Here is an 11279-nt window from a genome sequence, read left to right on the forward strand (position 1 = left end):
TATATAATTATCTTATTAACTCAATATTAGGCATGTGTTGTCAAAACAGGTCCTTCCTTCGCACACCAACAAAACTCTGAATTTTGCAAACTTCAGATCAGAGCCTATAAACACACACACATGTAGGAAAACTCTCATGAGTTAAGTTACTTAAGTTATGTGTTAAGAGACAAAAAGCGGATGAGGCAATATCTTTTATTGGACCAACTTCTGTTGGTGAGAGAAACTTTCAAGCCGACGCAGCTTATCAGCTTGAAAAGAGACACAGTTTGTAAGTTTGTCTCATTCACCAGCAGAGGTTGGTCAAATAAATGATGAATCACCCATCCACCCCTCTGTCTCTCTAACATCTAGGGACCAACACAACTACAGCAATACTGCATGGAATTATGTGTGTTTTCAGGACTAGAATAATGAGTCACCTTTTCATGCCAGTGTGGTCAAGCCAGAATGACTGGTCCATTAGGCACTTCCTATTTATGTTATGTTTTTGAATGTAGACCATCACATTTTGTCTATACTATTACTGCAACTTGTCTCAGTACAAGAGAAGCAATCTGCTTAGCTTTGTGGCTGGTCAGCCACACAGCACAAAAGAGTTGGTTAAGATATCTGCAGAGTCATTTATCTCTATTCAACAAGAAAAAAAATATATTTGCTTTTGCAGAGTAGAAGTTCGGTGAGGCTTAAGAGACTAAATGTTCAAGATGTTTATTAGACTAAATTGCTTCATACATCTCCTTCCCATTTAATGGGGAGGTGGATTCAGGTTCCTCAATCTTTTTGGCTGCACAACAATATCCATTAAGTAACAAAGTGAGTGTCCAATTAATTCACTCTTTGCAGTTGAGTCTGGGAAAAAGAACTGGGAACTGAAACATCTGAAGTACACAAAAGGGGATATAAACAATAATAAAAAACAATCTTTGGCACTTAAACATAAGGCATGAGAAGAAATTGACAAGGAAAACCCAAATGGGGCTGGTTTTTCATCATCCAATAGAAACAGTCTCCTTTTACATTTTATTTTCCACTAATGTTTTTTTAATGCATGCTCAGTTATTAACAATATCACTCAATTTTAAAGATCAAAACAGCATAAAATGTGTAATTTTTAGTGTTAACGTGAAGCACAAATCAGGGCACCTCACTGGCACAAGAGAGGTAACATGAAATATTCTGATGTGATTAATTGTATTAGTCTCCTATGATGAATGTCAGAACACAAAAGAAACGAGGGAGGTGCCTGCAGTTTTTAAGTTAATTAAGGAGTTGATCAGTGTATAAAATGACATGTTTGACACCGTGGCTCTAATCCTGTAAATATAAGCAAGTGTGTAACTTTCAGTGAGTAGCCCCATATTAAAGAGGGATACTCACATAAGTAAAATTATGTATGAATTTAAGGGATTGGGGCCTATGATGTAAGATGCTTTCAGAGATTCATATAAACTCTTCATTATCCTCACATACAATTAAATAACAGAAGGCAAAACAGGTCTTTATTTAGAGAGGGATTAGTGGCTAAGTAAAGGTTTTGCAACATGATCTATATTCCAAACACACACATTCAAACACCAAGATTTTAATGAATTAGCAACCTAAAATTAGGTTCCTCAATCAATGATGCAGCACCTTCATCCATGGTCTGCTTTTCCAATTGCAACAGGAAAGCAGCTAAGCAATTTAAAGCTCCCACTGTCTTCTCAGATCCTTTAATCAAATCACAAAATTCTAAGTTACAATTTAAAAACTCATTTTTTAAATATTGCAAAGAAGGGGAAAGCCAAATGTAGATACTTTTGCTTGTGAAGGAGCTATTAAATTTGAATACTCTCACTGAAATCAATGGCATAATTCATGGGATAAATTTCTGCTGAATTTGCATAAGGACATCAAAATCTGACCCCTAGGAAGTCTATGGAGGCAAAGCATGGGACTCTATAGCGATCAATCTTTAGTCACAAACTCACTGCTTGATGACAGGACGATGCTATACATTTTGTGAACTCTTCCATCTCTTAGAGACTGTTGCTGTTGCCTGGAACGTGATCGCATTGGGTTTATGATTAGTTGCTATATATTCTAGCATTCATCAACTGTAGCACATCTGTCGCCTCGAGTCAGAGACAACAGTGCCCACACTGCATGCAAAATATGTGCACGAGTCCCAAAATAAACCCTAGAATTTAGAAACAAAGATAAACTCAACCCCTCCATTTCCCATGTGGTTAGGTAAGAATAACCTTTTCTGTACACTGTTTCCTTTTGTTGTGGAGACCTTTTTAAAGGAAGAACTTTCACAGTTCATATTCATTCCCACCTATTGTTTTATACTCTTAAAAGCAAAATCTCACCTTTATAAGATACCTTGATCTACGTATTCATTTTTGGTCCATCTCCCCTTCAGGAATTACACTCTCATGTCTTTCTCTAGACAACTGTTAGGTTATTTCTAGCTTTTCTTCTCTTCTACACCAATAAGCTACCAATCCATTCTTTTCACTGCACCAGCAAACTGTTTTGAGGTCAGCTTTCACTGAAGTTCAAAACTCTTATTGAACTTCAGTGGGAGAAAGATCAGGAGTTTAAACTTCCCCTTCCCCGAAAAAACTTTCAAAAGGATCACCCTGATACCTTGAGTAGCCAGCACCCAGCTTCCATCTGAATAGCTCCTCCTCTGACTTTCAGGAAGAAGCTGTTCTTTTTAGTATGCTCATTATAAGAAGGTCTCTCTTAGTTAGCTGAAATTAGAGAGACATTTGTGGATGTGTAGTACATGTCTATACCTGTCTTAGACTTTCCGACATCTGGCTGGCAGGAGTTTTGACAGCTAAAGTGCTGGTTTGCTATGTATCTGTCAAAGAAATTAATGTCCCTAGAATGAGTTATAACCATATATACATGAATGACAAAATTTGTAAGAATGACTACCTCAAATTAGACACCCAAATCTGTATTTTCAAGAAAGCTGAGCCAAAAAGCTAGCACTCACTTCAAAGGGAGCTGTTGTGTGCACACTCTTCTGGAAGTCAGATGCCTACATAAGAGGTATTAACTTTTGAGAATCATTATCCCTCTTATACATTTAGGCCAATGCAGATTTCATTATTGTGCCCAATTGTGACCCCTTGACAGGCTAGTTATAAACACTTAAAGAGACACAAAGGAAAAGCCACAGGTTTCTATCATGCACAATCCAGTGAGTAGCTGCAACAGGAAAACAGCTTACACAGAAAAGTTCCATCTTAATCTAGTCAGAAAGCTGTAAAAATAATCTTGGTTCTTCCTCTTGAACACGTTTCTGAATCAGACTGTTGGCACGCCGTCCACCGTGTGCACTGCTAGGAAAGGGAGATGATGCTCTCTTCAGTGCATAGCGCCTCAGCAGCAGCAATCTAGTCCCTCTATACTCTCTCTCAGAATGGAAGAGCTAAAGCATCAGTGTAGCATGGAATCAAGCTATTGTAACTTCCAATCAGAGTGGAAAAGCCACTTGTGAGAAAGATTTTGGTTGGCAACAGGCATCTCTCTCCTCTGGCAGAGGCTGTGAGCGAGTGCGCACAACACCGACCAGTTAGCGAGTTTTGTGCACTTCTTGGTGCAGTTGGCTCATTTCCCCACCTGAGAATAAGGGAGTCTAGGAAACAGGAAGAAACTAGTACTTGGGACAGATACTAAAGCCAGGGGATCCTAGGAAGAGACAAGCCTGGGCAGAAGGCTTTGTTGGGGAAGGTTCATGTTGTATTATTTTAAGAGTCAATATTTGTTAATAACTGAGACCCCAGGAAGGGTGGCACTTCCCCACCCCCTCCTTTTTTGACTCTGCAAGCCTGTGGTTTTGTCTGGAACAGGGCAAGGACTCCACCTACATGCAACAAGCTGAAGAAGACATTAGCCTTGGCCTACATCTTAGTGAGCCAGTGACTCACTCCTTCACAAACCAGACTTCGTTACGCCGCCAATACGGCTTCATTGGGGGGTCATAGCCATTACACAGGTAGAAGTCCTTGTGATAAGTGGCCTCGCTCCCCAAGGCGGAGCGCAGCTTGGCGGCATAATTCACGTAATCCTCTTCCTTGGCGTAACCTCCAAACTGCCTGTAAAGGAACCAAACATGGAGACGCTGAGTGGGACAAGCCTGAAATATGGTGACAAAAGGAGAAAGAGGGAACAAGATGCTACAAAACACAGTGATGTGGATGCATCCCGTGTTTTTTTCCTGAGCTGTCCTGGCTGAATCTAGCACAGCCAAAAGATGCTGGTTTGGCAGCCCCAGAGATTAGGCAGCTTTAGTCACCTACAGATATATAAAGCAAGGGGATCACCTATACCAGCCTCCAGTGCCCAGCCTTACTTCTCAGCCCCAAGCTTCTTGGAGTGAAGAGGTAGATCTCCCCAAGCCCATTCAATTCCTCAGCTTTGTGCTGAGCCTTCCAACCCACATGTCAATTGTGAGGTGAGCACCTGCCTGCTGGAACCCGAATGCCAAACTCCAGCTAGTTCATGTAAGAGAAGACTTACAAAGGGCTGCTACCGATTACTGCAGGAACAGCCCACCGCATGCAGCTCATACCAACATACAAAAGGAAAGGCCCGGGACTGAACATTGCTATGTAAACTTCTTGCTAAGCGGACGCTGTCTCCAGATCAGCCTCCACCTCATTGCCCAAAGCTGTAGCCAGTCTTTGTGACAATGCAGCCTATCTTCAGGGAGGCAACCAAACACCAGAGCTGGATTGTGGCAGCATTCAGACACCCAGCAAGAGCCAGCAGACTATAAGGAAAAGGCCAGGCCAGACAGAAACATCGCAGCAAGGGGAAACAGATATGAATCCCACACAAGTGTGTGTAGCAATCAAAGTAAAATGTCCAATGGCTGTTAAATCCTGAATGGCAACTGATGGCTTGATTCTAGTTTATAGAGTCTACTTTACCGTGTATCACTATCTGACCCCTGACCCCTGGGGTAGATAGCTGATGGACCGTGACCAGTACGTATCTGTTCCTAACTCTCTCCCTGGTATACCCTCTAGCATTCTATGGCCAACATCTTATCAATAATTTCCACAGAAATCTGAAGGGCTGATATGAGAGGCAGAGCAGTGTTCTGCTAACATCACATTTACTTCTTTGTGTCTATTTCCAGCCCTTTCTTTCCCAAAAGAGATGCCCAGCCTGAAGTGCCATTCATAAGTGGCAGCCAGATCATAGCAGCTGGACAAACAATGGTTATCCTTGGCACAAAAGTGACACCCCAGGGGCCAGTTAGGCCAACAGAGTTGTTTCCTAGGGAGTTCACAGCCCAGACCAGTTACTGTAAACAGCAGTTGAAATTTATTCGGTCCCCCTCCCCCTCTCTAGTTTACAGGAGCTGCTTTCTCTCTCTCTCTCTTCAGTTTACAGGAGCTGCCTGATTGGAAGTGACCAGGAACTTATTCTCAAAACATCTGCTTTTGTTAGCAACAGGTTTCGGACCCTGGCACCAACCAGATAGTGCCTGAAAGTTATTCTTATCTGACAGCAATTTACTGGCTTAAGTTAAATAAGCTGATGATCTCAGTCCTGTTCCTAGTAGGCAGGTGTTCACTTCTTCCATATACACACAAATTATAACCCCTATTGCACTAACTTGCAACTTTAAGAGCATAAGAGCTACCAGACAGTCAGAACACCGACCCATCTAGCCCAGTGTCCTGTCTCTGACAGTGTCAGTACCTCAGCTTCAGGGAGAGTGTACAGACCAGGGCAATACACCCCCAAAGACAAAATTAACAGGTAAAGGTAGATGTGACAACCACCAAAATGCTGATGAAGGATAATGATGGGAACAACCTTGGGATAAACACTGCTTAAGAATTAACGGTCACAGCATGACACAGCAAAATCCACAGACTCAAATGGGAATTTACAAGTATAAAAGTAGGGTGTATTGCCATGGTTCTTTGGGTGCATGCTGCAATACTTCGGAACATCAGATTGCAAGTGACAGAACCCAGCTCCTCATTCAAGCACAGTCTAAGTGGCCATAAATAGGCTGGTAAGACCATCCTGTCTTAAGTCAATCTGTAGATCTGTGTGTGCGCACGCACATGTGAGAATGCACATACTGATTTTTAAAGCTGTATTTTCAATACATGTGGCATATTGCCTATTTTCCTGAAAAAGATCCCTGGTGATTTTTATAAGCATAACACAAGGTTATGTGAGGCGGTATCAAAAGCATTGCTAAGTCTAGATATATCATATCTACCATTTTCCCCCACCTACAAGGCTAGTTACCCGGTCAAAGAAAGCTAAAGCTAAATGATATTCTTTAGAACACTCTGTTCCTTAAAACATCCAGACCCGGAACACAGAGATCTGCCCCTTACGTGGAATAAATGGTCATTCCTTCTCGCTCTTCAATCTGAATGCTTTCATCACCAGGACATGGAGGGCTGTCCTGATATTGACTTGGAATCCGGAGTGAGACCTTCACTTTCTGTTGTAAGGAGCCGTCCTCACCAGGAAAGGCAGTGATAGAAACGGGCGCAGTCATGCCCATCCCAACCCCTACGACAGATTCAGACAGAGGTATTACAAGTGCAGTCCAGGCCCTTGAGTAACTAAGCATTATGGCCCAGATTTTGAGAGATGTGGGGAACATTCGCAACTCAGAATGAAATCAGCAGGAGCTGCCGGAGCTCAACACCTCACAAAAATCAAACTGCACAGGAATTTCAATATCAGGAAGACCAACACCCTTTTTCGTCTTTCAGTAGCCAGTGCCAGGTATTTTAAAATCCTATGACAGGATCAACTGGGGGAAATTTCTTGTAGATTTTTCCAGGTAATCAGCGTAGGCCCTGAAGGATGAGCAGCCTACAGGCCTCTACTGGGGGGGCTCAAAACTCTCCCTGTGAGAGCTAATGATTCAGAACTCTGAGCTGCTCTAGCTCTAGCCAGGACTGTGAGCAACCAAATCCCAGCATGGCAAACTACTAATTTGTTCTGGTAGCACTTTATAGACTAACAAGTTTTGTTAGTTTTTAAAGTGCTACCAGACCATTTGTTGTTTTTTTCTGTACAGACTAACTCAGCTACCCCCTGAAGCTACTAATTTGTTGTTCTCTCAAGGTATATTAAGTTATGACTACAGCTCACACTGGTGATAACTGTTTTTCCTTCTCTCCAGGGTGCCACTGGTTGTGAAACCTCAATCATTCAAAGAGAAGTACCGGAAAAACAACTACCCCATAGCTCTCATATAGAACTTTTCGTCAGTACTCCCAGGATACAATGTGGGCAAAGAAGAGGAATGTGGCACCACTGATCCCAGGAGCTAACATTCTCTGCTTACAGCTCCTCCCATCTGTGATGCTGTCCCACTCTCAGCCCTGCCACCAGCCACATCTCCTATGTGGGGTTGGATAGTCTGGCTTGCAGTGGAGCTGGGAGTGGTACAGTTACACAGTGCCGGCTCCTGGGATCAATGGCGCCAAGTTCCTCTCCTTTAGTCATAGTGTATCTTGGGATTAGAGCCCAGTAGTTCAGCAGATACCAAGTTTTAACTGCAAATATCCACATCTATGGGCAGAAATTTTTATTTGCGCTGGGCTCTACTCATTTTGGTGCCATGGATTACAGCTAAAGGTACCTTCACTCATCCAGTCACCCTGATTATCATATTTACTGACTGTCTGCACTGCTGCAATTGCTGTTCTGTGCAGAACTGCAACCTGCTCCCCGCTCTTCCATTCATTCCCCTTCTTCCTGCTACGTGTACTGAAGTCTGTGTATCTGCCTCTCTCGGACATCTGAAAAAATGCTCTTGCATCGTTCTAGGTGACTTATAATTACCCTGTGATTTCCCACACCCTTCGTGTAGGATGTTACTGAAGCACTTCGTTTAGTAAGATGAAAATTAGAAATTAATGTTTGTAAGTACTTAGGAAAAGTAAGTTTACTATTTATTACACTCTATGATTAATTAGACTACCCTGTGCAATTACATGAGCTAAGATAAAAGCTATAAAGTTAATCTGCCATCACCACATAAATGGGTGGGTCGCTTACCCAGCCAGTGAGTTAAAGTGCAGAAACCACACACACAAATACACACTTGCATACCGGGAGTTCCCCTAAGCAGCCACTGCAGAATATGAATGTCCTTTAGAGAACTCAACTACACATTCTTCACAGGAATGAACAAGAGGAAACTAGCAGATAAGCAGAGGAAGTCAGCAAAGTTTCTCACCCTTATCATTGGTTCCTCCCACGTATTTCAGAAGTTTGAGCACCGCTTCCTTGGAGGCCTCATCAAATTGTTTCCCAGTTACCTCCACGGTGGCAAATTTCCCACCTTCACACATTCTTTCTTCATAGCTCACCTCTTCCTGGAAAGAGGAGACAGGCAGATAATACATCCTTCTGAAAGATGCAACATTTCTCACCCCAAGGCAATTGCCTCACTGTGGGAAATCAGAACCCAGGAACAAACACTGCCAACTACCCTGCTCCATATAGCCCTCCTATGTAAAGATTAGTTTCAATGTTAGATGAAGAGATTGGCCATGGGGTTGTCAGTAGGAATTTAAGTGACTAATCGACTATCCGATAAGCAAAAGCTTATCGGATAGTCGACACACTAGTCAACTAATCGCTCCCTCCCCACTACCTCTATCACAAAGAAGCAGCGGGGAGGGGAAGACGCGGAGGTGCTGGGGGGAGCCAACTAAAAAGCCAGTTCCCCTCAGCTCCAGCTCCGTGGGAGAGGGAAAGGGCGCAGCAGTTGCGTTCCAACTTTGAAATGTACAAGAGCCCCAGCGAGGACACTTGTATATTTCAAAGTTGGAATGCTGTGTACAGCCCGGGGCCAGCTAGGAGTCCCCTTCTGAACCCAGCTCCACATGGCAATTCAATCTTTGAAACGTACAAGGGTGGGGCTCTTGTACATTCCAAAGTGGAAGCGCCCAAATGGAGCCCGGAGTCAGTAGGATTCCCCACTAGCTCCAGGCTTCATGCAGCTTTTCAATCTTTGAAATGCACAAGAGCCCCTATTGGGGCTCTCGTACATTTCAAAGGCGAACACCACGCTAGTGCTTATTGACTAACCAATTAATCTATGGAAATCCCATCGACTATTCAATTAGTTAATTAATCGAAATTTAACATCCCTAGTTATCAGTGTCTCTCCTAAGTGGTAGATCATGCTTCTCTCTTGTTGACCTACATGAGCAGCATGCAACAAACAGCTCTGGTGTCATCATGTCTTTGCCGTAGAGCAGGGCTACCTACCTTTTGTAATACCAATGATGATGGGGAAGAGAAACAGAAATGGACAATTGTAACCTAGCTTTGAAAGGTATGGACAAATCAAATGCTCTGAACGAGGGGCGATCTGAGCAGACCACGTTATTTTCACAACACAGCCACTGAGGACTCAACGCCCTGTTGAGTCTCTGGTGTGCATAAGATAGCAAGGGAGGAGTTGCAGAACTTGATAGTCATTGTGTGTGTAGGCATATGCTTTGGGGGTGGGGAACAGGTAAAACCAGAGAGGCAGCTGAGTTAGTCTGTAATTGGAAAAACTTAATAAACAACACATAGTCTTGCAGCACCTTAGATACTATCTACATATTATTAGTCTCCAAGGTGCTGCAAGGCTATTTGTTGTTGTTTTTTTTTCCAGGTAAAACCAGAACACTCTTTCCTTGCATGGACAGAATTCACAGCAATGGATATCAGACCCAGAATGCCAGGCCATAGTTTCTAAGCATTCGCTGCATTAGCTTAATTCTCTGAGTCCCTGTGTTTGGCAAGACTGCTGTGTGCACTGGTGCAGAGATAAGGCAGGCAGGCCACACCGCCCAAAAACTGGAACCAGGCATTATCTGCAACTTGCCCAGTTGTGCAATGGCGATGACACATTTCCAAAAGGAAGGAAGGAGAAACAAGCCACCTCCCGGCTGTGCAGGGTGCCAGGCTGCACGCCCCAGGGGAGAGGCCCTGGGAACTAGTGCTACTGGCCCCAGCAACGAGCAGATCTGGAGGCTCGGGCGTGAGCAGAGGTGGGGTTCAAAGCTTCATTTCTCGCAGCGTCTTTCGGTGCATGTCGCTCCCCTCCCCAGGACCGAGATGCCTCGGGAATGAGGGGCACACGCGCTCCCCTGCCAGCCAGCTTGCTCGGGAGCCCCACCGTGCAACCCCCCGTCACCCTGCCCGCAAGCGCCAGAGCTCGGGGAGGGGAAGGGGGCGGCTCCGGGCAGCCCGCTCCTACCTTCTCCCCGCTGCTCAGCACCTGGCAGGGCCACCCCTCCACCGAGCCGAACAGGGAGTTCCTGATCATCCCGAACATGCCGCCGTCCTCTCCGCGCCGCGGCTGCAGCTGCCCCGCCTCCCGCTGGGGCCCCGCCCTGCAGCCCCGCGGCAGCCGTCACCTGACCCCTTGCTGGCGGGGGCCGGGCCGAGGGGCAGCCGCAGCTGCAGCAGTCCCGGGGGGCTCAGCGTGAATGCGGGGCGCGCGCTGCCCTGGGGGCTCGCTTCCCCGCTTCTGCGAGGGCGACCCTCAGCGGGGCGCGGGCTGATCATGGGCACGTGGGCAGACGATTGGCTCGCGGGCCTGGGATATGGACCCATCCAAAACGCTGCCCCCCCCCCCCCCCCCGAAAGGGACACACCCGGCACGTGCGTGCGGCTCCTGTGCCCAAGGCCTCTGTCTCCCGCAATTTCAGCTCCTAGTGTGCCGGGAACACAGCATCGTCCTCCTCTCATCCCCCACCTCGGGGGCTTAAGTCTAGGGGCTAACTTGTAGGGCAGGCAATCAGAAGTGTTATTGCCAGCTTTGCCACACATCTTCCAATGCGGCCTTAGGCAAGTCACTTAAGCCCAGATCTCCCCTCAAAGAAGTTGGGTGCCAAACTCTTATTGAATTTAATGACAGATGTGCTTGCATACCTTTGAGGATTTGGGCCTTCAACTCTCTGTACTACTACTTCTCCTATCAGTACCATTGGGCTAGCAGATAATATCTGCACCACAGTTACTTATTTGTGTTTTGAGAGCCTCAGGTAGAAGGGTCTAGATGTGTGTAAAGGAGTGGATTATACAAGGGTGCAAGGATCTGAGCATTAGATTGTATTAATACATTATGGAGGGATTATAATTAGTGCAATCAGAATTTGATTTGGGAACAATTGATGCCTCTGTGGATGAAGCAATGAAACAGAACCAGATGGTATTCATCTAGGGTACATCTAAACTACATGGCTCCGTCAACGGAGCCATGTAGATTTGTT

General features: G+C 45.1%; 1 protein-coding gene across 1 annotated transcript; it reads right to left on the reverse strand.

The window, feature by feature from the left end:
* Positions 1–690: 690 nt before the first annotated feature.
* On the reverse strand, positions 691–10420 carry HEBP1 (heme binding protein 1). The gene is made up of 4 exons (XM_075934967.1): positions 10262–10420; positions 8240–8378; positions 6375–6555; positions 691–4100 (listed from the first exon to the last, which is right to left on the reverse strand). The coding sequence occupies exons 1-4, from the start codon at positions 10337–10339 to the stop codon at positions 3929–3931; spliced, it is 570 nt and encodes a 189-aa protein (XP_075791082.1). The 5' UTR covers positions 10340–10420; the 3' UTR covers positions 691–3928.
* Positions 10421–11279: the final 859 nt, after the last annotated feature.

Source organism: Pelodiscus sinensis, chromosome 1 (assembly GCF_049634645.1).
Source record: "Pelodiscus sinensis isolate JC-2024 chromosome 1, ASM4963464v1, whole genome shotgun sequence".
NCBI classification, from domain to species: Eukaryota; Metazoa; Chordata; order Testudines; family Trionychidae; genus Pelodiscus; species Pelodiscus sinensis.